Below are 25,288 nucleotides of genomic sequence, written 5' to 3'. Positions count from 1 at the left end.
GCATGCACGGGGAGAACATGCAAACTCCACACAGAGATGCCATAGCAGGGAATCGAACTATGGTCTCCTAGCTGTGCAACCCCACAATCCATTCCGTTTGTTACAATTTAAAATCAATTTTCCACTACATGGCATAATGGAAATTGAATTAATCTGTTCCAGGGTCAAGCTGTGACCATCATAAGTATTTTATTAACTGTAAAGCGGGTGTTTTAAGCAACGTGTTAGCATTTACTGCTTTACAAGGGTAAAAAATAAGTTAACCCCTTTCTTTACTCACCCATAAGCAGAGAGTATTCACTTTTTGCTGGTCGGCGAGTCTCTTCACATACAGACAAAACATACTTTACTAGTATTTAATTATTCTCTCTGTACTTGTACTTGTACCCTCTCTTGTACCACTTTAGGGCATTTGTTCTTTTAAATTGTGGCTGATGGAAACCGAGAAACATTCTTAACTATGATAGTTAGGCTTAGTTTCAAATGTAACACCACCACAGTGGAAAATGCTTTCAAATGTACCGTAAATAAATGTCTTCCAAGGTAAAGGACTTTGACTCCAACCTTGGTGAATGGAAACTGGCTTTATACGTCATCTATTATCAAGTTTCCTAAACTTCTGGTGAGTTCACTTTGCTCTAAAAAAACATGCTGTACTGTGCCCCCACGAAAGAGTTCGAGGAGGTGGAAGATTTAAGAACAGGAATAGAAACTTGTGCAAAAACAAAAGGGCCAAGGGTCAAGGGTCATTGTTAATGAACCGCATGCCCCGGTTCATTAACAATACATCCATCTGTCAGCTAATGCTACATTTTTGCATTAACATGTGATAGTTTTCCACTAATGTTGCATATTGGTGGAGGACATGAATAATTTAAACCTGGTTACAGTATGTCACTGACAGATTTGTGTTATTTTAATAGTAGAAACAGCGGCATCTAGTGGTCATCACTGTCAATCGCCATTGTCAGCCATTTTAAAGATAAACATTTTATTTCTTATTGTAAAGGTGAACAAAACACAATAGACTGTAGAGGGATATAGAATGGTTATTTATATATTTATGTCATAAAAAACACCAGGACTGTATAATGAATTTAACATTGATAATTGTTGTTGACAAGGGAACATTAAAATATAAAATTATCAGTAAAAAACAGAAGACACTATTAATATAAAGATATTAAAGTGGGGTGAGTTGCGACAGTTGGACTACAGCTCCCACAATTCTCTATTACAACTACGTAAGGCTTTTTTCGCAAATATACAAAAAGAGCAAACAGACTGTGAAGCCATTGCTAACACAGTAATTGGTCTTCCAGCTGATTTGTGGATCTGTAAAAATGCGATCGCACTGCTATTACCCTCAATTTACGTTTGACTTAAAGGAGACGCAACGATGCTCATAAAATGGCTGCTCACCGGGGCCGATCCAATATGTAGAATTTCTACCGCTTTAAGAAAGCAAAAAATGTGACGTTATAGCGGTTTATTTGGGAAACGTTTTAAGTGTATAATGACCGTACGTATGTGTGTAACTTCTGGCGACGAAATTAGCGCGTCAACAGAAAGCACCATACTGTTGGCGTACAGGCCTCCTACGTCTCGATGTCTTTATACAACGAAATGTGCGTTTTTAAAGTAAGCCTGAATTATTGACTTTCTCCGGAGTTATAGACAGGCTAAAGTGTCTTCTCTGCGATGGAATACCGATTGAAGTGAGGATGTAAATAAAGACAAATAGCTAGTCAAATACCAGGCCGCAAATCACTCCTCGGCCCCCAGTGCACCTGTCACCCCAAGAAAGAGACGACAGGAGCGGCAACTTGACTTCACAAGCACGGGGGTTCCTGTGGAGATAGACGATGGAGGAGATAAAGACTGAAAATTCAGATACTTTTGCTAATGTTGAGGAAGTGAAGCTGGAAAAATTAGTAGTGGAAGAACCTGATGGTCCAACCAAGTAAGTTACATTCAACCACATAAATTCTGATATAATATGAAAAGACTATTCATTCTAGCCTTTTGTTATGGGTGCAGTCAGTATTTTTTGTTCTTTTGGTATTAGGAGAGGGCGCCGGAAAAAGGACGATAAAACCCCAAGAATGCCAACAAAAAGGTACAGCTGTTTGCATAAATCATAGACTATAATATATGCACATTGATCCTATGCAGGGATATGAAGCTATCAGAATTGGCATTATTTTCTTCTGGTTGTTTGATGCAAAACAGCTAATTACCATGGTGAGTCTGCTGGCAAAGTCTCCAGTTAACCTGTGGCCATGAATTGGATAAACAGCAGATAATGAATGAAGTCCCCTTATAAGACACCAGCTCATTGGTTTTACGTCTTTATAAATATAAGTTAATAACCTGAAATATATTTTAATATCACAACACTAATGGTGGAACTGGTTTCCCACACAGAAAGAAGCCCCCAGTGCAGTATGTTCGCTGCGAAATAGAAGGCTGCGGCACCGTTCTGGCTAGCCCTCGCTACTTGAAGGTGAATACAAGTTTTTGAATTACTGCTTGATTTCTCTATCATGTGATAGTGTATGTGTATTGCACAATCGAACAAAAGTTACCCCCCTCCTACATTTTATCATCAATTTGTCAAGTTCCATTGGGTGTCACAAGGTCGTTCATGGGCACTATGTTCGTTCCATAGAACAAGGGCATGAACAGAGTGGGCCCTGTTGTCTGTCATACAGTCTCTTTGTCCTGGTGGCTTGTCCCGGGGCAGGTAACATACAGAGGGCAGAAGAGTGTAACATATTAGTAATTAAATTAGTAAATTGCAATATACTGTCACATTTTTTAAAAAGATTTCTACTAATCTTGTCGTCTTGTGTCACGTGATACCTCTATACCATACACAAGTATACTTTATAACAGTCACTGTGCAGCTTGCAAAGCAGTGTATTATTGTGGTGGAAAAACCGCCACTATTCCTAGCTTCCGACATATTGTAATTAATGTTTGCATCAGTGAACTGCAACTTCCCAATGTCGGCAGCACTCATGCAACCTCAGACCCTGACGCTACCAGCACCACTATGTTAGGCAATAATGACTGTGTGTTGGGTCATTGCCAGGAGAAAGTACATTTACTGTATATTCCCATACAAGCTGTACACGGAAAGTATATGCAAGTTTAATATATATATGATATTGTCCCTTCAGAAGACATACTGTAATAAAAATGTTACAGACATGTAGATCTGGTCACCCCTTTTCAGATTCAGATTAAAGGAAATCTAAGTAGTCCAACCCAACTATCAGTTGATTCCCTATATGTTTGTCCATATAGCATTTTTATAGCAACACAGAGTAGATGTGGTAATTTCTAATGTGCTAATGTTATGTCATATTTTTTTTTATGTTTTGCACACCAGCATCACATCAAATACCAGCACTTGCTGAAAAAGAAGTATGTGTGCCCTCATCCTAATTGTGGAACGCTGTTCCGCCTCCAGAAGCAGCTACTTCGTCATGCAAAACACCACACAGGTACTCATTTGGGCATAAAACCTACTTTATTATTTAAAGGTGTGCTCAGACAACACCTTTCGTACCGTGAATGGGCACACAACTAAAGTCTGGTGCTCCTCACTAATTCTTGATGATGACCAACACAATTCAAAACAGAAATGAACAGAACAACTGAAAGTAATGCAAAAGTCAAAACCTACAGCACACTTGCTTAAATAAAGATTTGATTAATCTGTACTCTTGCAAGTTATAACTGACAGTCAGCACAATAGAAGTCATCAGAACAGCTCATACTGGAACAAATCCACAAAGTCAGATAAACTGCGTACTAGTGATGGGCTGAAGCACGTTCTACTACTGTGATTTTCAGACCAGGGAGACTACGTCTGCGAGTTCTGCGCTCGTACCTTCAAGAGCTCCCATAATTTGGCTGTGCATCGCATGATCCACACAGGAGAGAAGCCCCTCCAGTTAGTACCATTCAATTAAAATAACACATAGTTATTACAATGTATTAATTGAAATAATTTCTTATGCTAACAGATGTGAGATCTGTGGGTTCACCTGTCGCCAGAAGGCCTCCCTCAACTGGCACATGAAGAAGCACGATGCCGATGCCGCCTATCAGTTTCCCTGCTCCATTTGTGGCAAGAAGTTTGAGAAGAAGGATTGTGTGGCAGCTCATAAAGCCAAGAGTCACGCGGTGATGCTCATAGCCGAAGCGCTCGCAGACAACGCAGGGACCCTTATTACAAATCCTTCATCCTTGCTGGAGCTGCCCAGAGAACCCGTGCAGCCAGAGGTGACCAGCATGGAGATGAACAAAGTGGGTCACGAGGACCAAGTACAACAAGTGGTAATCAAGGAAGAACATGCGGAACATCAAGTGGCTCAGGAGTCCCAGCAAGATCACCAGGTAGTTCTGGTGGGACAAGACCAGACCTTGCCAGTGACACCCACTCTTGTGCGGACAAGCAGCAGCAGTGACACCTTCAGCTCCAGATTCCCATCCAGTTCATTCAGCAGCCCCAACAACTTATCCTGACCCAGCACCAGGCCCGACCTCCTCGGTCCCGTAGGGCCCTATGATTTCCGTGTTCAATTTAACATGGCATCTCGCCAAAATTGACATAATGTGAATTAATTTTGTCATTGTGAGGAGAAGAAACATTCAACATTAACAGCGACTTTAACTTGTTGAAATGGTGATAAACTTCGGCAAAGGTTGGTGAAATCGTCTCTTATAGGACATAAATGGAAACTAGCCGGGGTTAGCTTAGTTTAGCACGCTTGTGTGGTTGTGTGTGTGTGGACAACTCGATGAGTATATTGTCACCATGTTGTGTTTTACAGTTGCGCTATTTTTGGACAGTCCCGCCCCACTATTACACTGGACTAGTATTTGAGAAACTCTACTTCCTTAATCACCAGTTTGTGACAGTTTGTTGGAGATTTAGTTGCAATGTGTATTGCATCAATTTGCATCAAATGTAAGGAATTTTGCCTTTCATTAGTGGACATTTTATACACTAACCCAAAAAAGAACAACCACTAGGCTGGTAATAAGTGTAAAATACAAAAAAACAGAATTCTAAAAAAAATTTAAATGAAAAAAGACAACAAAAAACAGAATTCTTAAAAAAATTGAAACAAAAAAGAAAACAAATAAAACTGAATTCATAGGGCCCCAGTCCCACAACACCTTAAAGGTACATTAACCAGTATTTATGAAGAGAATACATTTAACGTAGTTGTCTATTTTAGGGGATAACCTTTTCATGTAAACTAGGGAAAGAATAAAGCATACCACTGAAGCTCCTTTTACATATTACTAATGTTTTAGTACATTAAGTATACTCGTCTGTATCTGATTGGTACTTATTTGGCTCACTTATCTGTGTTGTGCTTCCTTTCAAATAAACATTGGCCCAGGAATTAGCTTGTTTCATTGTCACTCCGAACCTCGTTGTTACTGATATTAGATTTTTTTATTTATAGTATATTAGTGCATCAATGGCTTGAGCAAATTTATTTCAATAATTATGTAACAATTTTTTTTACCATCATTCAAGCAACATCTTTCTGTTATGACGGCAGATGGAGTCACAATAACATCCCCAAAGAGTCTGCCGCTTCAATAACTACTCCAACTCACTTAATTTCAGCAGTTAAAAGCATTATGAATATGTATTATGTGACTCGGTCAAATAAAGTCTGCCAGTGCTAAACCGCAACTGTTTGTTCACTTGGGTTATTTATTGATTATTCTTGAACTTGTGTCACTACTTGAAATAAGGGTTTCACTCTACACTATTCCACTTCAGACTTTATTTACATTTTAACAGTATAATTGTGCAAAGTTCTCAAAAAAAAGGGGTCACAAATGTCTTAGATTTAGCTAGTCGCTTGGAAAAAGATTTCATAAACATCTGTTGTGGGTCAACTTTGCTCCAGAAACATGCTGTACCCCCCACCATAGGGTTCAGGGGGAAGGTTTTAAGAAGAGAAACAGCATATTGTGCAAAACAATATCGCCACCTGTCAGCTGATGCTACATTCTTACATTACACATTCAAAGACTTTGTTGCATCTGAGTAATTTAAATTAGCTTATGTGTATACAAAATAGGCTTGTTAATCATCCCTTTAAAAAGCTGAATCATCTCATATTTAGCACATTAGACGTGAACACACTTCTTTTTCTTTTCTGTGCATTCTCAAGATAGAAAAACACATATTCCTCCGACCGCTTTTAAAATATATCCAAAAAGGGTTTATATATTATGGGACATTCATAATAACATGTAATACTTAACAATATTTTGCCATACTTTGGTCATTTTTCAGCATTACCAGAACCTCCTTCCTGGGTGCATTGATTTCACATAGCAAACATAGAAACAAATGCTACACCTAGCGTTAGCTTTTCCAAACTCAAAAACAAACACGGCAGCAGTGGCGTTAGCTCCAACACAGTATGTAGCGTTACCTTAGTGCCTGAGACTCCGAGCAAGGCTCTGACGCACTGTGGGTGAATGTGTGATGAAACAGGCGCTAGCAGGCTCGTGGTGAGGTGTCACTACGCAAGGAACGTAGTTCTTTGGTGTGATAATGTTAATAACAATAATAACAAAAGTTGCTGCAGCTTGCTGAATATGCAGGTGACATTATACGTTATTCCTTTTTCAGGTGAGCATTGTCCAAGTCATTACCACACGGATGTAATATTGTCACATCACCAGCTGCTGTTTGACGCCCCTGCACAACCTGTGAATACCTGACAGTCAATGACATTGAATCCACATTTTTGCCAAGATTTGGGCTTCTTACGGCTGTGCTCCCATTTCTTATTTCTGTATTTTGAAGGCTCTACTTAGAACCGCCTTCAGATTATTATTTCTTTAATTATTGTAAGTTGTTTTGTGCAGATTGTCATTGTCAGTCCACATTATCCACATACAATAGTGAAGAGGGAACATGTTTCTCATTTTAAATGTCTATTCAACAGAATATAACTGTATTGTAATACATGTATATTAATTACAAAAAACACAATATAAATTACTATTTCCACTACTGTAGACAAGGGACACAAAAACAAAAATGATTATACATGTAAAGGTATTGACATGCGGAGATGGTGTCACTTGAACTACATATCCCATAATTCCCAACTACCACCACGAAGAGGTTTTCACAGATTTACAAAGCAATACAAACCGACAGTGAGCTACTGCTAACGCGGCAAATTAGAACGCGGATGATTTGTGAATCTGTTAAAACGTGTTAGCTCGCCTGAACGTTACCCTCAGTTTATGTTTGGCTTAAAGGAGACGCAACAAAGCTCGCAAAATGGCTGCGCCCCGGGGCCGCTCCAGTAAGTAGGTTTACTATAGCTTTAAGAACGCTAAAAACGGTGGCTGCTTCTTTAAGATTATATCGTTTACTGCTGAATAGACAATTAAGAAAAGTTTTAATTGTATAATCAATAAATCTATGTGTGTAGTTTGCGACGATCCTGGCGAATTAACAGAAAATGTCCCACTGTTGGATAAAGGCCTCCTGCCATCAAAATGTCTTTATACTAGATGTACGTTATTCCTCGTTTTTCAAGTAAGCCGTCTTGACTTTCTGTGGAATTAAAGACGGAATAAAGTGTCTTGTCTGCGATGGAACCGACTGGCGACCAAAATGAGGATTTAAATAAAGGCGAAGAGCTTTTGGACCTCAAGGCCGCAGAGCAGACCTCGGCCCCCGTTGGACCGGTCACCCCGAGCAGGAAGCTAAGGGAGCGGGGAGGCAGTCGCACGAGATCCGGCGTCTCCGCGTCACCAACTGATGTTAACGGGGCCACTGCACTGGTCACCGGGAGAGTTTTAAGGGACCGTTCAACCAGGGCTGTACCGGCATGGCTTAAGGACAGCAAAAGCGAAGAGGACGAAGACGAGCAGAGCGCTGACACTGGAGCTAGCAAGCGGAGGAAAGTTTCCAACTCTCGGCGTAGGAGAAACTGCGAATCTTCGGGGCTGTTGGAGGCTGGTGATGGCGTCGCAGGGGACAGCATCCAATACGTTGAGTAAGTTTTAGCATCACTAATGATAACAGCGTTTAACTAATTGCTACCTCGCGTTTAATCACTTGTTTCCGTCAAAAACACGCCTTCTACACTGTGTCTCCTCTCTGCATGGGGAGGGTTGGGCGGAACTTACCTGGCACGTTGGGAGGCTTGATTATAAACAACCCCAATTATTTTGTACTAATACGTCTTCTCTACTCTGTGTAGCTCTGCAGAGGAACCTAAGAAACCATCTAATGCTGGAGGTAAGGATGCTATCTGACTATAATGATCTTTGCATTCCAAACAAGGTTTCATCATTGATTTATAAGTCAAATAGTGACATGACATATTTAACAAGGAGTAATGTCTCCGATCCATCACTCCAGCTCTTCCCACAAGACGTTCTCCAGCTCAGAGTCGAGCCAAGCCTCCGTCTGGCAGAGCAAAGTCAGCGTGCAAGACTGAGCCTGGAACAGAGAATCCAGCTGGTGAGTCCTTAAGCTAACAGGAGCTGAATTATGCCCCTAATATGACACCTTGTACCAGTTAACGACTAAAACTGTTATTCCAACCACACCTTCACTTTCTACCGCACAGATGAACTTGTATTTACTGCCGTTTTTTCTCTGTTTTTGTTAAGCTGCTGCAGAAGAGTTGAACAATAAAGAAAAGGATGACATGTGAGTATTATTTATTTTGTTAATCTAGTTAATCACAAAAATGAAACTGAGGCAGTATACCATGCCATATAAGTTATCATATAATTAGTCCTGCATGTTGTCAAAGTGAAACAATGGTGGAGTTTGGTGCTCTCTTTGGTAACTTAGTTTTTCCCCGTCTTAGTGAAAAGAAGGAGAAGAGTGATGGCGGTGTTATTCCGGTTCTGGATAAGGAGGATCCTCAATTACAGGGTGATATAAATGACTTCAACTATCAATCACAGCCTCAGAGGTAAACGATGAATAAATGAATGAAATGAATCGCCATTTGCGGAAGGTATATGATTAAAACAATAATTGTCTTTGTTTTGTCATTTCTAGTGGCGCAGATGAGGAAGAGGCTTCGAGCAGTGAGGAAGACGTTCCTTTTCGAGACGATTTAAATGATCAGAGCTACAACCCCAAGGATGAGAGATTTGTGTATGTGTTGAAAATATGCAACACTTATATGTTCATATCTACTGTATATAAATGTCTCATGTTGTTGTTTTCAGGGATGCCTCCAAGCCAAAGCGCAGGGTTCCTCCGAGGCAGAAGGACAAGAAAGAAAAGGAGAAACTCCCAAAGAAAGAGAAGGAGATGGAGGAGATAAAGACAGAAGGTTCAGACAATTTGGAGAGTGTGGAGGAGGACGTGAAGCTCGAAGAAGAAGCAGAGGAGGACCCTGACGGTCCAAGGAAGTAAGTTTCCTTCAACTGGAGGTTATGATGCAGTTATATGTGTAGTCAATGTGTTGTTGTTCTATTAGGAAAGGACGCCGGAAAAAAGATGATAAATCTCCACGACTGCCAAAAAGAAGGTAAGCTTGTTTTGCGTGAACCACAGACGATGGCCCTGCCTACACGGGAACGTTCTTGGGTTGTTTTTTTTCTGTGTGGATAGTTGTTTTATTTGCAGTTTTGGTGGACACGTAAGAAGTTTTATCTTCCTGATTAGCCCTCCGTGGTCATAAACCTGTTTGTACTGTAAAGCAATTACAGTTAGCTTTGCAAATAAATGGTAATGGGGGATACCCCAAATATTCTTACAAAGGGTGCGGTCACACTTTCCACCGAACTTGAGTTCCAAGTGAGCCAAGTGTAAACGCTGAGTGCACCCAAGGACCAAAACACTGGATATGATGTCACAAAACAGAACGCTGAGTGAAAACGATCCAAAAAATAGGAGTTAAATGTAAGCCCAAAATTGTAAAAACAGTAGTTAAACATACCTGTCTCTTATCAACAAAATGTTTGTGTGCTCAATACAAGACAAAAAAATGTTTTTCCGACATTGTAAATATTCTTTTTAACATTAGAGCCCTCTAGACATTAACTAACACCCCTATAGTCTCCTTTACACTCATACTACCTGAAATAATAGGCATAATAAGAGTAAAAAAAGCAATTTGACACACAAATAATACATGTGCTCATGTGTGGTGAGCAGAAAGGAAGTGGCATTGGTGTTTCAGAGTTGCTGGTTGTGTTGTGTCATGAAACACTCACAAGACACACAAGATTGAGTGAGAATTCTGCAATCTACTCATTTAATTTCTTGTGTTATACTCTTGTGCACCCTGTATGCTACTGGTTCTGTCTCCACCCACTGAGACTGTATGACTGACAACAGGGGCCACTCCGTTCATGCCGTTGTTCTATGGAACAAACTAAAGGTGCTGAAAGCAATGCAGAGTGAACCCTGAACCCTCTTCCTGCCTGTTTGGACGCATGAAATGAGACACTCGTGCATCTGGCAATACATTGAGTCCAGCAAAAGTTATTTTTGATCAATTCATCGTCTCAGGCCTCACACGTCCATGAGACATTTTGTTTCTGAATGAGAAATCTTGTCACGTTTTAGTCTCACCCATGCAAATTAGTGTAATATATTTTTGAAAAAGTCATGATAGAGTGAAGCCGCATGTCTTTATATTTCATGAATATTACTATAAATGTATGAATACGTAGTTTCCACTCTTCATAAACATCACTTAAAACTCTTTTGTCCACACAGGAAGAAGCCCCCAGTGCAGTACGTTCGCTGTGAAATAGAAGGATGCGGCACTGTTCTAGCTCACCCTCGCTACCTACAGGTGAGGGCAATATACTGGATGTGTCTGCCTTTTGGATATTGTTTTCATTACTATTGAATTTGTTTATCATGTACTGTTACCTTTTTTCACGTGTAGTACGACTGATGGAAATTGGAGTTTGTAAAATATATTGATCGAACAGATCAGACTTTCACTTAATGAACCGCAGCTCCGCAGTGCTGGGAACTAGCACCACATTCTGGGACCCCCATGCATAAGTGTCCTAAAGGACACCCCACAAGACCGCATACATGCACACTGTGGACTATTTTTAAGTTGTTTTGTGCCGGTTTGTGAATTGTGTTCTTTGACGTTTGTGCTCACAGTAATGCAAATCAAAAGGCAGGCCTGTTAATGACCCCCAAAGTAAACAATAACACCTAAAAAATTCTTTCTGAATGGTTACTTCAAAAAAATTGTAAAGGCGACTGCACAATAATTTACAACCATATAAGACTTGCCAGTCAGATTTTACTTTCAAAAGAAATAGAAACAGGGTTCAATAGGAATGATAAGATGGTAAAGGTTGCTTGTGAGTCCTAACAGGCGGAATGAACCATTTTTTTGCAAGGTGGGTGTAAGTTGTCTAAGACAGTTTTAATTTGATTCAAAAGCAACTTTAGTATTCAAGCATCTTCGCAAAGTGGAAGTGAGTTTCGTCCATCGAATATCACACCTCAGGAACAATAACTCACACGGTGTTATAGCACTTTTTCTGTAACTTATATTGCACAAATGGTGTTTATTTGTGAAAAGCATCCAGAAGAGGAAGTTTAATATGTTCATTACACAACACTAGTTTGAGGGAAGATGTGCTGTTGCTATATCGCTAGCGAATTGCTGAACAATATTGCTAAGGAAGTCAATATTGAGCATTTGTAAATATTACAATTACAGCTGTTAACACAATAATGGCTGGGCATTGAATCATTCGAATTTATTCTGCTAAATAAGCTGTACACTGACTACTCCAAGGTTCGCTTCGATATTATTGTCCTTTGTTCTTGATGATAAGATGTTGTAGATAGCATGTGCAAATCCTATTTACTTCTCTTACTTACCTTCCATCAGTTTCTAATTCTTTGCCATATATTCATATTTTTTTGCACACCAGCATCACATCAAATACCAGCACTTGCTCAAAAAGAAGTATGTGTGCCCTCATCCTAATTGTGGAAGGCTCTTCCGCCTCCAGAAGCAGCTACTCCGTCATGCCAAACACCATACAGGTACTCATTTGGATATAAAAAAAACACATTATGGGGTTGCTTTTGTTTTACTACTGTGATTTTCAGACCAGAGAGACTACATCTGTGAGTTCTGTGCTCGTGCCTTCAAGAGCTCGCACAATTTGGCTGTACACCGCATGATCCACACAGGAGAGAAGCCCCTCCAGTTAGTACCATTCGTAAAATAAACTTCCCCGATTATTCAAATGTGTAGACTTCAACTGTTTCTTGTGTTCAAGGTGTGAGATCTGTGGGTTCACCTGTCGCCAGAAGGCCTCCCTCAACTGGCACATGAAAAAGCACGATGCTGATGCAACGTATCAGTTCTCCTGCTCCATTTGTGGCAAGAAATTTGAGAAGAAAGACTGCGTGGTGGCTCATAAAGCTAAAAGTCACCCTGAGGTGCTCATAGCCGAAGCGCTCGCAGCTAATGCTGGCGCACTTATCACAACCCCAGCATCGTTGCTGGAGCTGCCGGAAAAAGCAGTGCAAGTGGAGGTGGCCAACATGGAGGTGTGTCAGGAGGGCCAGGTGTTGCTCCAAGATCAACATGTTGGACAGCAAGTGGCTCAGGTATCCCAGATGGGTCCTGTGCCCCAGCAAGTCAATCACCAGGTGGTTCTAGTGGGACAAGACCAGACCCTCCATACCATGCAGGTGCCAGTGACAATTGCCCTCTCCCCCATCGACCCCCCATCGCCTGCTGACAACCAACAGCAGTCTCACCTTCAGCTCCAGATGCCCGTCCAGTTTGTTCAGCAGCCCCAACAACTTGCCCTCCAAACATCCTCAGTGGTGACCCAGCACCAAGCACAGCCTCTTCGGTCCTACCCTTCCCAGCAGCAGAGCCAAGCCCAAATCCTACAGATGACCTTCCAGCAGGTCAGCCAGTCCCAGACTCCCATCCAGCAGATCCCAATCCTATCCACGTCTCAGCAGCATCCCACCCTGCAGACAGCCACCTCCCACTCCCAGGAGACATCCTCCGCCAACAAGGAAAGCTTCATTCCGGACAACCCCGGGCTGGTTCCCTCATCTCCACCGGGTGGCACTGCATGGGAGCAAACCGAACGAGGGCACGGCCTGTCTGAAGACATTGTGCAGCTGACCCTGATGTGACTTCCTAACTGAACAGCCACAACACGTCAACTACCATATTGTTCTCATTGTGTTGCGACATTTTGTTAATGTAGGATCACAACATACTGTTGGCTCATAGTCGTAATTGTTAGCGTTTTAGAGAATCAGGGAAATGTGTGTGTGCGTAAAACCCGTTGCCTTTGTACATAATATATGTTACTAGCTTTTTATGTTTGTTGATTGTTGTAAAGCTATTGCTCTGATGCACTATGACAGCACATCAATTAATGTCCAGTGTGTGTCCTCGTATACAAACGTTATGTATTGAATTACACAGTAGGAATCTAGCATCTACTTGGGTCTTAAGCCAAGTGTTTAAGTCCATAGTATGTCCGGTGTTTTGACAATAGGGCTGCCACTAACATTTACTTTTATCTTCTCAATGTCAGAAAACTGTCAAGATTAAAACCAGAATATTCCTATTTATATAACATGAGATTTGACTGTTATACTCAACTGAATAATATATCAATATTTATAGAGAAATTGATGATGGCTGTTAGTAATAGTTCATAACCTGTATACATTTTTTTTTTTTTTTTTGCAGTTTGGTGTTTCAGAAGGAACTGCAACGTGACTCAGAACGCTAGAGCAGAACTTTTCATTTATGAGGTGTAAATAAATGTCTTATCACATTAGTATTTATTGGTATGGTGACAAAACATCAGTACATATTGAGCTTTTCTTTGCCCTTCAGCATGTTGTACTGCTTCATGGCTTGTTTAGGAGGGATCAATGTGTCACTCACTCCCACCCTCCTCTTCTTCACTCGCCGGCCTTCTGACCCTTCCTGCTCGGCCTCTTTCCGAGGGTTGTGGGAACTGCCTGCCTGTGACCCAACCTGAGATCCACCACTCAGCACAGTGGGAGAATAGTCATTTGGAATAACCGCAGTCTGAAGGTCACTATCATGTGCAAACTTGCACTTGATCCCGAATCTGCATCTCCCATCTTTCCTGTAAGAGGTGCATATCCTCTTTCCTCCTATCTGTGAAGGCTTGGCCTGCATTGTGAGGGGGACATGTTTCTGCAAGGCACTGAGCTTCTGTTCTGCCTGAGCCTTGAAGGGATTGGCGAACACGCTGCTTTCTGTGCAGTCTTGTAGCCTCGGTGGAGGTAATTTATAAGTGATGGTCGTGGAAGCAGGATCTGGCTGCTTTGTAGCCGGATCTTGTTTGGATGGCGGCTGCTGTGGACTCTCGTGTTCTGATTGATCCGATTCACTTGAAGCAGACTCCAGCAAAAAGTTACGCGTCTTTATGTCAGGTGCTGCCCGATCACTGACATCCGTCTTGGCGCTTGATGAGAGAGCAGAGAAGACAACAAGCAGCGTTAGAAGCTGAGATACGAGACCCACAACTAATGACATTTAAAATACCAACATAATTCTTTGTATATACAGTATTATTAGTACTGTAATGACTGAACCTACCCTCCACGATCAAATGACTCCCCATCGCTGTCGGAGTCCGACGAGCCGCTGTATCCGACCAGAGCGTCCATGTCTACCGGTATGTTAGCTGTTAAATATGTATACTAATATGGAAACAAACACGGTTGCGTCACATAATGCAACATTTCAAACCGTTAAGTTTTAGTCGTCGCTAATTCCTTAATAAACGGGACATGCTAGCACGTTAGCAGCTGCTACCTTTATCTTCTACTGTTTACGCTCCACTCGGTGCCTTCAGTGACATCTACTGTAAGGGAGTAGTATTGCAGTCTTATGCCACTATTTTTGGCTTCTACATACAAACAAAATGTCAATTTTATTTTAAAAAAAAATCATTTTTTTAAACGAAACATGTTTTTTGTTCAGGAATGCAAGTCAATAGCAATAATTTAATATTGAATTTAATAGGGGCATAATAATGTCCTTTACTGTTTTTGTGTGTTTTTACTGTAATGTAAATGTGAAAATCCAAAGAGAACCAACAATTATATTTTGGATTAAAAGAAATATGTATAAAAATATGTAAAAAGTATTCAGAAACTTACATTACATTTTTTTTTACCATTTGCTATTTATTTGTGGCAGCTGTGGTAGAAACCAAACATTGGGTGGTGAAATACAGTATATGAATTCAAAATTGGCGGCAAATATGTCATAGTTTAAAAATCTGAATTAATTCAATAAATATGATACAGTAAGAAAACATGACTTTTAATATTTGATAAAGCGTTAGAATTGTGAAATTGGTTTAAAATGACTTTTAAACACAAAAAACAAGCCTTTGGAAATTAGCTAGCTCCTTCACATGTATGCTAACCTGATTCGCCACCATGGGGGGAATCCATAATAGATAATTATAGCTGATTTTAGGACATTTAAACTAGTACGTGTCATTTATGGGGTTTTATGGGTTAAGGACGGTAACACCACGCGTTTTTTTAGCTCACTCAGCCTACCCCACAAGCGATAAATCAGCTTAAAGTTGTAAATAAAAAGCTTGTTGAGTGTCTTGCCATCCCAGTCCCGCCACTCTCCGCCCCCGCTTGTCGTCCTGAATTCCTCCGTGCTGGCATCAGGTTCCTGGAGGAATTGGGCGGAGAGTTGGCCGTAAATGCTGCAACATTACACGAACAACTTGGAAGCGTGTTCCTTCCCTTAGAAACAGGACGAAATGGGGCTTTAATCGGGGAATGTTTATAAGAGGATCGAGCTTACTGGATGTCCGATGGCAGAACGGCGGACTAGCGGTGTTTCGGGGTCGGAGCAGGGCAGGACGATGGCGTCCAGAGCGGCTGCTATAGCTGAACTACTGCAACGAGAATGCTCCAGTCTGCTGGAACTTTATGTGAGTAGAAACATGACTTTGTTTTACTAGTTTCCACTGAGTGCATACCTGAGAAGCGAGCACCGTTATATACTGTAGGTTATTACTGAACATGTGTGTGTGTGTGCTAAGACAACATGGTAATAGAATTTCCATGAGTGGGTGTTTGTGTGTGTCTTGACTCTTGACAATACATTTAATCATTTTGTCTTATAAATTGACAAACTTATGGAATTGCCATTGGGGAATCTGTGTAATTTTATGTACACAACCTCAATTTTCAGGTATTTTCTCAACTTTTCTCATTTTCTCATGGACCAAATTGCATCTTCTGACATGCTGGCATACATGTAATGCTGATACCCTCAATGTTTTATAATCATTGGTAAATGATGTACGAGCAAAGACATTTTCCTTGATAGTTTATCAACCAATCTTGCTTGCTAGTCTCCTAAAGTTGTGTACCAATAAAGTTACAGTGGGTGTTTTGAAGGGAGCATTGAGCTGTGGGAGCTATTTAAAGTGGAACTGCACTTTTTGGGGAATTTTGCCCATCATTCACAATCCTTATGTGAAACACGGACACATATTTATTTCCCTTTTCTGTGCATTATAACACGAGAAAAAATAATATTAGTGAGCTAACAATGGATGTCATCGGGACACATCTATTTCGACTAGAGGCCCTCTAAAAAAAAACTTTAACAACATTGCATGCTTTGATATACATGCTGTGATCATGCATTAACACGTACACTGATGATAACATGTAATGCAGTATCTTGCCGTATTTAAAAACACAACAGAAACTTCTTATTGATACACATACTTATGCTAGTCCTGTCAACAACAACAACAGCGATGTCGGCTCTCCTTGGGATGGCTGTGTCTTCCAGCACAAGACGTGTACTCCAGTCTTTAGGTAAAAAATGCTAATGGAAAACGAGCATCTTGTTGAGTGTTTGTAGTGAAATGGAGAGCTAGGTATCCACTCTTCCGTTTATGAATGACACTGAGACTAGCGATTAGCGATTAACATCGTATTAGTCCACCAGATAAAAATCATCATTCATGTTAGCTGATACATTCATAATATGGCTGTAGCTTGGTTAATATACAAGTCAGTTATGTAAATGGAACGCTGTTGGTGTTTTTTTTTGTTAGGGCTTTAGCATCAAAATTTGGTATTGGTAGTGAATTTGGTTGGTAGCTAGCTCATATTAGCTTGTTTTTTTGCACTCAAATTTACAGAACAGGGAAGAATGTATGTGTTCATGTGACTGATAAGCAAAATTTCCCATGAAGTCAATCCGACTTATCTGCCAGTAGGGGTTCTGCTGCTGGATTTATGGCCCCAAGAAATATACCGCTTTGGGCCCCACCAAAAAAGAGATTATTATGTTATTATTGTCAAGGGTCCCTGTCAGTCATAGGCCCTTAGAATTATCATCACTTTTCCCCTCACAGAACCCCTGATGCCGCTCTTAGGAAATCAAACCTTTGATCACATCACATCCCTTTCATCACAGGCCACATTCCTAGCCACTCATCCACAGGTGCTGCCTATTTTTGTCATGCTGCATTGACACACAGGCCAGAAATACTGTAGGCAAATGCCCAATCAAACCCTGGAGTGGCTTATGTTGAGTTCAAGTACATCTCTGAATGTGGCTGTTGGTGAACCTCTCTGCCAACCAGTCAGTTTCCATGCTTTGTTTGGTGCATTCTATTTCGTCTGGATTGGACCTAAACCAGTACTTGAGCTGTGGTTCAAGTAGAGTGCAAGGATGCATGCTGTGCAGCGATAAGAGTTAGTAGGTATGTGTGTGGTTTTTTTTTTACTTCCTGTTACAAGCTCATCAGTGCCTGGGCATGAAGGGTTCATCTACCTTCCAGCACGTCCTTTCTTTTTTGAGTGTGATGACTTCCCATTAATCCAAAAAAAAAAATATTGGTTTCCTGCCAGTATTGCCTCATCCCTCCAACTCACGCATGGAATAGTCACGCTTGGAGCAAGGGAGCGGCCTGGCATGTAACCTTGCCCACTTCATTCCTATAGGATCCGAACTGTATTCAATGCATCCTTTCATTTGGAAGCAATTTACCAATAGGAAAAAATAGTTGTTTAAGTAACAATACAATCTTAACTGGGCGAGCCGGCCACACAGCTAGGAGACCCTGGTTCGATTCCCCTCTCGGGCATCTCTGTGTGGAGTTTGCATGTTCTCCCTGTGAGTGTGTGGGTTTTCCCCGGGTATTCCGGTCTCCTCCCACATTCCAAAAATTAATTGGTGACTCCAAATTGGTGACTCCAAATTGTCCATAGGTATGAATGTGAGTGTGAATGGTTGTTTGTCTATATGTGCCCTATGATTGGCTGGCGACCAGTTCTAGGTTTACCCCGCCTCTTGCCCAAAGACAGCTGGGATAGGCTCCAGCACGCCTGTGACCCTCGTGAGGATAAGCATTATAGAATGTATGATAATGTTTATTTGTATATATGTTTTGCCTTTCATGTTTTATAACTTTTTCAAATGCATCATAGACAAGCCGCTGTTGCCACAACAGATTGTAGTCCTGCGGGAACACTGCATACAGAGGATGTTTGACTCGCGTTTTTTGCCGTAGGTTCTTAAAAACAGGAGCTCTCCTGTCATATTGATGATCTTTGACAAGCATAAACATTCTCTGTTTAATTTAATGACTTTTAGACATTATTTATGTCTATATTCTTTTCAGGTATGGCAGGTGAAGTTTTTTCACCTCCCCCCATTTTAAATACGAGAGAAACTCAACATATTTATTCATTTATCTGTACTGTACATGCAACAAAATGGATAGCATACAAGCGTATTCAAGAGTCAAATTTCATGTTCAGTACAATAAATGTGTACATGTTGGTAGGTCTGCATTAAAATGAAAGCCTCCACTATTTGAGAAGATACACACATTTAGAATAATCGTGAAGGCTTATTTTGGGTAAAGTATGAGGTATAAAACGGAACTGCATACTGTGTTGATGTGTGTTTATGTACTTGCAACAACCACAATAATAATAAACATGTCACTAGAATTTTGTCTAATTCTCAGCTGTGTTTCTCCCCCACTGAAGAGAAAGAAGGAGACCCTACCTGCTGATGTCATAGCGGGGGACAGCCGTCTGGTATCGGTCCCCGCTCCTTCCTCCCAGCTGGACACCCGAGACAAGCTGTGGAGCCTCCATGTGGCCCTGCTTCAGTGTCGAAGCCTGATGGAGAGAGCCATCGCCAAAGAGGACGAGGAGCTGGGCAATGGTATGGGCGAGTACGAGAGTCTGAGGAAGATGGTGAAGGAGAGGCTCTCGCATCTCATCGCCTGTGTCGGAGAGCTCGTCAAAGCTGCGGACAGCCCGGCTGCGGTGACACCCAGTTTGAGTGACAACTTGGAGGTAAGCCAATACGTGTGTACACGATCCCACCAAAGTGAGACCACCACTCACATTTCAGCAACCATAGAAACTAACCTTCAGTTAGATTTATGCACAATTGAAAATGACTAATTTAATTGAGTCACACCTGTAGGACATAAAAGCACTGTTGTGCTTATTTCCACAAATTCTAAAAGTCAAAATAATAATAATAATAATAAAATAATGACAGTAGTTGGAGCTGCTACTACTAATCATATATGATGATGTGTGGTTATGTAAAATAGATTACAGTACATTAGCTTTATGTTTACGCTAAAAGAACTACAATCTTAGCCTAGAGCACGTACCAGGAAGTAGTTCCAAAAGAGATGTTATTACTATAATTGATTTAATCGTGTGTTGATATGACAAATCTTAAGTACCATAATTTCTGCTGCTTATGTAGCAGATAAAAAAAAAACACGTTGACCCCTGCGACTTCAGAACTACAGTAAACCTCGGATATATCGGACTCGGATATATTGGAAATTCGCTCACAACGGACAGATAAAAAAGAACAAATTTTTCTGTAATGCATTTCCAATAAAAATTCATTGCATATATCGGATTTTTTATAACGGATTTCACCTATTTCGGACAAAATCTCCAGTCCCGTTCCAATGCATTTCCATTAAATTTCCCTTGCATATATCGGATGGCCGCATCGTGGCGCTCCGATTCGCCGAATCGTGACAGGCCGCTATACGACGTCATTTGCAGCGTTTGCAGCATTGCCTGCGCGTCCCGGTACATTGGAAACATAGTCAAGGAAGTGCCTTTTTATAACGGATCAAATCCGATTTACGCATATACCGGATATAAATCCGATATATGCGTAAAACGGACATTTTCCGGTATACGCATATAACGGATTTCGCTTATATCGGACAAAACCAGTGGGAACAATTGAATCCGATATATCCGAGGTTTACTGTACTATTAATCGTTTAAATACTGTGACGCTCGCGAGTCAGCAAGGAAACGACGGCTCGTTCAAGATGAGCTCAGAGGCAGCTGGATGAATCATTGCAGCGCCCCCCAGCAGCCATGACCAAGAAATGCATGATGGGAAGTAGTTAAATAGTTGTTGTTGTTTTATTGTAAACTTGTATTGATACTTGTATTGTATATTTCTTACCTACATTTTAGATTTAAGTTGCTGTGTGATGATTTTAGTGTTCTCTATCTAATGACACTGTGAGTCAGACTGTTATATCGAGTAATGATCGCTTGTGACCAAGTGCGAGAAGGATTGCAAGGTTTATAATGTCCGTAAAGGACTTCAAGATCTTGCGACACCCCTAAATAGGACACAACGCACATCCATTATTGTCTAAATAGCTGGCAACACAAGCGAGTAGCAACATAATTGTGTCAAGCGTGATAGCGTGGAGCTGCATGACTACCGCTAGTACTGAGGAGCTGTGGTTCATTGAGAATAAAATGCTTGCTGAAATATGAAGAGGGTGTGCTCACTTTTTGGGAGATACTCTGCAATGAAGAGTTGAATAGATGATGATGGAGGTAGTGATGGTGTCTTCTCATCCCTTAGCTCGACAACGTGAGTCTTTTTGAGCTGAAGGTGCGGGTACTCCGCGTATTCAAAGAGGTGGACTACTGGGCCAAGACGGCCATCGCCATCTTGCATACTCTGCCCAAGGAGCGAGCGAGGAACACACGCTTTAGGAGTAGCAGGAGCACAAGGAGATGAAGTGGAGTAATGGTGAGGAGAGTGGTTACAGGGTACGCAAGTTGTTAAGCCTCGCTTCCACCCAGCAGCACGTTTCGGTTCCTTTCAATGTACTTTATTGATTTTTTTTAATTGAAAGGTATTCTAAGAAATGCACAATCCAGACATTTGCATTTTTTAGTACCCTTTTGTTCCATTTGTACACCAACTGTTATCCAATGATACTGTACTGCTTGGTGGAAACACGACTTAACTAAATAATACGGTTCTAAATCATGTCTTGGGACAGGATGCAAAAGATCAATTGAATTATGAAGTCCCTCTTGTATTTCTTTTAGCAGCACGAGACTCATTTTGAAAAGATTTACTCCAGGTTATGATTGCGCTGTATTGCTCATAAAGTGTTGAACACTGGTTATATAAATCATTCCAAAGACATGATCATCTGGGGAGTGCTTATGGGGGAGCAACAGCGCCCTCTGGTGTTGACATGAGGGTATTACTGTCTTTGAATTGTTATCCATGGGGACTGAATTTTGATGTAGAGAAGAGGCAAAATCATCTCTGTTGGACAGCCTGATTATTATTAATGATTCAGCTTATTTAAAGCAATATTTGTACTTTTCTATCTAGAGGTCTTTATTTACTTACTTACAGGTCTTGTATGTCGCCTGTTGGTCTGAATGTACACAACTTTTTAACGTTAGTTCATGTTTAATTGATTCATGTTGTGGTATTTGAATGTGTTGAGTTCAAATACCGACATGGCCATGCAGTTAATGTGTGCCATTTGCCTCTGATTGTAGCTGTCTGCTCTACTGACTTCACAAAAATATGACTTTTCTTGATTTCTTGGTACACAATTACTACTGTTTGTTGACTGAATGTAGTTTGTCACCTGTCCTTATGGTTTTGGAAAGAATTGCCACACCATTCGGTACACTTGCACAATCATTATTCAAGAGCATTATTTTAACAATATTTTGTTTATTGGATGACCAAAAAATAACTTATGTAATGCAATTCTGTAGCACTGCAAATTACAGCAATATTGGTAGATGAATACACTTTAGGGCTGCACGGCGACAGAGTGGTTAGCGCGCAGGCATTACAGCTAGGAGACCAGTTCAATTCCACCCTTGGCGATCTCTGTGTGGAGTTTGCATGTTCTACCCGTGCATGCGTGGGTTTTCTCCAGGTTTCCTCCCACATTCCAAAAACATGCTAGGTTAATTGGCGACTCCAAATTGTCCATAGGTATGAACGTTTGTCTATATGTGCCCTGTGATTGGCTGGCAACCATTCCAGGGTGTACCCCGCCTCTCGCCCAAAGACAGCTGGGATAGGCTCCAGCACACCCCGCAACCCTTGTGAGGATAAGTGGTAGAAAATGAATGCAGTTTAATCAATGTAATTTCATCTAATGCTATATTTAGACAGATATTTAAAAGTACAGAGAGATTTAGTTCATAGTCATCAACACTTCCACTCGTCAGAATTGTTTGATTTACCCTTTTTTATCCATAATGTTGGCAGGAATGATGTCATTATTCATAAAGGGATCCTCTAAGTTGGGGAATTTGATGCTCATGCAGTGATAAAACATAAAATACACCAAAGTGAGATAATATGTGAATTATGGATGGGCATTATATTTTACACATTTATATTGATTGTAAAGTTATTTTAAATTATCAAGTTGCTTTATGGCTTGGTTTGGGTATTGCTGCCTCTTAGAAACTATATTCCGCTCACTTCCTGCTGTGAAGCTGCAAGCCACGCTAGTGTAACACTGTGCACTGCTTGGCTGCAACCAGCAGAGGCACTGTTCTTTCAGTAACCCAGTTTGCCGGTTAATGAACATGACAGAAACTAAAGCCTTGACATTCTGGCATTGAAACACGAGTTCAGAACAAATGCCTATCCTTGATGGTAAACTCGTGGAGTAGTTACCCATAATGCTTTGACAATACCTGCGTCATATTCATGTTATTTGTTTTTTATTTAAAAACACTTACAGTTGGGGTTTTCAAAGTGTGTCAAATGTGAGCCTGTCAATGTCAGAGAATATAACTTGGTTGGGGGACACCCCCCTCCCACTCATCAATAATTTCTGGTCATTCTCAATCACTATATGAACGAAAAATCCTTCAAACATAAGTGTCACCTGTCCTTTGCAAATTTGAAAAATGTTTTGCTTCAATCTTCTCCTAGGGGAGGTCCACCTCACACTTTGAAAACCCCACAGTTCCAGGGTTTTGGTAATTTGATTTGTATGTATACTGCATATAAAACAGTGCTGTGCAGAGGTCTTGGGTCTCCACTGGCTCATATTGTTTGAATTACATGAATAGCAGTACGCATGATGGGTTAGGTAAAGAAAGATTTTGGTGACGATCTGCATAAAAATACGATGTAAATGGTATTTTTAAAAAAAAAGATGTTCAGATCTCCAGACTCCTAATGGCACCACCCACCACGAACCAGGAAGTAGCCTGCTAACTAACATACATAGTCTACTGATTTACCTTCTACAGCAAATCCAATGTATATCACAAAATATCCTGTGAATACAAAGTTTGGGTATTTTTGGTTTATTGTAGATTGGCTTGGAAATAAATACATGCCAATGCTATGATTTGAGCGGCCTCTTGTGTCCCACGGTGTTTGTGTGTGTGGGGTGATTTTATAGGTGCAATACAGCGAATGCGCATGACTCCAATGGGAGAAAAGGCAAGATGTATGGTTGAGAGAAAGGGGCGGGGCATGTATGATGGACTAGCTTAGAAAAAGACCGTATTCTGAAGTTGAGGTGACAAGATACCAACAGAGTCCTGTGTGTTTGTTGAGATGTGTTTGTGTGTTACTGCATCTTTACTGTTGTGTGTGTATGTGTGGTTGTTAGGAAAGGAGTGGCAATCAGAATGCCTGTGGAAGAGGGAGGGTGTGTGTGTGTGCTTGTGTGTGTGTGTGTTACTGGTTGAGAGAGAAAATGGGTGTGTGTCACTGTGCTTGTGCGCATGTCAGTGTGTGTTGTGGGTGTATGTGTGTCAGATAGAGAGAGGGCAGGAAAGTGTGTGTGTGTGTGTGTGTGTGCGTGTGAGCGATAGAGAGAGACAGGCAGACAGACAGACAGAAGGAGGAGGATGGTTTGTGTGTGTGTGAACAAGTGTGTGCGTGCATGTGAATGTGTGTGCAAGTGTGTGTGTGTAAGTGTGTGTGTGTGTGCTTGTGTGTGTGTGAGAGAGAGAGGGAGACAGCGAAAGGGAGAGCAAGTAAAGAAAAAAGTGAGAGAGGATGTGTGTGTGTGTGTGACTGTGAGAAACAGTGGGGGAAGGGTGCATGTGTGTGTGTGTGTGTGTGTGTGTGTGCCTGCGTAGGAGGGTGTGTGCATGAATGTGTGTTTGTGTCCGTGTGTGTGTGTGTGTGCCTGACAGAGATGGGGGGAGGGGTGTGTGTGTGTGTGTGTGTGTGTGTGGAGAGAACTGGGAGCTCTGCAAGTGTGTGTGCGTGTGTGTGTGTGTGTGTGTGTATGGGGGGGTTACAGCAGCACAATATGTGCCTGTGCTGAATGAAAGGGAAATGAATGCAGTGTGTGTGTGTGCGTCAGTATGTGTGTGTGTGTGTGTGTGTGTCAGAGAGTCTGCAATAGTGTGTTGCTAATGTGTGCCACTTGCACGTGCTTGTGTGTGTTTGTCTTCTGTGCAAATGGTGTTTGCAGTGTGTGACTGGGAGAGCACGTGTGTGTCAATGTGAAATTGAAATGTTGTGTTGGTGCTCTATACTGGACTGTATACGTGCACATACACACACACATACACACAGATAGTGCATGTATATGTAGACCTGGTGAAGTCTTCATGCAAACACACTAGTATTCCAATTCAATGCATCCAGCACCATCCAGTCACATCTCTTCCATTAATACTTGTCAGACCACATTCATCAAGTGGTTCCTCATTCGAACATATTCTGGAGCTTCATATGCAGGGTGCCTTAAGGTGAAAGTCAGGGCCCATGACTGACCGGGGTCCCGAAAATAGGTAAAAAAAAATTCAGGGCGGAATGGGAATATCTGACAGTATCCTGTTCACATGTTAGCTAAAAGTTACATTTTTGTGGAAGAACATACAGTTCACCCATACCCAAAAGGGGGATGA

General features: G+C 41.2%; 3 protein-coding genes across 3 annotated transcripts; 2 read left to right on the top strand and 1 right to left on the bottom strand.

Annotated features, from left to right (window-relative positions):
- Nucleotides 1–1,366: 1,366 nt before the first annotated feature.
- LOC131134811 (E3 ubiquitin-protein ligase ZFP91-like) lies at nt 1,367–5,728 on the top strand. The gene is made up of 6 exons (XM_058080447.1): nt 1,367–1,963; nt 2,069–2,119; nt 2,428–2,506; nt 3,398–3,512; nt 3,865–3,964; nt 4,038–5,728. The coding sequence occupies exons 1-6, from the start codon at nt 1,866–1,868 to the stop codon at nt 4,537–4,539; spliced, it is 945 nt and encodes a 314-aa protein (XP_057936430.1). The 5' UTR covers nt 1,367–1,865; the 3' UTR covers nt 4,540–5,728.
- Nucleotides 5,729–7,163: 1,435 nt separating this feature from the next.
- On the top strand, nt 7,164–13,840 carry zfp91 (ZFP91 zinc finger protein, atypical E3 ubiquitin ligase). The gene is made up of 12 exons (XM_058080433.1): nt 7,164–8,069; nt 8,277–8,314; nt 8,438–8,539; nt 8,692–8,731; nt 8,895–9,002; nt 9,092–9,190; nt 9,265–9,450; nt 9,519–9,569; nt 10,766–10,844; nt 11,959–12,073; nt 12,140–12,239; nt 12,313–13,840. Exons 1-12 carry the CDS (start codon nt 7,663–7,665, stop codon nt 13,190–13,192), a joined length of 2,205 nt encoding a protein of 734 aa, XP_057936416.1. The 5' UTR covers nt 7,164–7,662; the 3' UTR covers nt 13,193–13,840.
- Nucleotides 13,833–14,940, bottom strand: si:ch211-113e8.11 (uncharacterized). Its single transcript, XM_058080459.1, has 2 exons — nt 14,646–14,940; nt 13,833–14,511 (listed from the first exon to the last, which is right to left on the bottom strand). Exons 1-2 carry the CDS (start codon nt 14,714–14,716, stop codon nt 13,878–13,880), a joined length of 705 nt encoding a protein of 234 aa, XP_057936442.1. The 5' UTR covers nt 14,717–14,940; the 3' UTR covers nt 13,833–13,877.
- Between the last annotated feature and the right edge of the window lie 10,348 nt (nt 14,941–25,288).

The sequence above is a fragment of the Doryrhamphus excisus genome, chromosome 1 (genome assembly GCF_030265055.1).
Source record: "Doryrhamphus excisus isolate RoL2022-K1 chromosome 1, RoL_Dexc_1.0, whole genome shotgun sequence".
NCBI classification, from domain to species: domain Eukaryota; kingdom Metazoa; phylum Chordata; class Actinopteri; order Syngnathiformes; family Syngnathidae; genus Doryrhamphus; species Doryrhamphus excisus.
The sequence above is the reverse complement of the archived record's forward strand: the minus strand, read 5'-3'. Positions and strand labels throughout refer to the sequence as shown.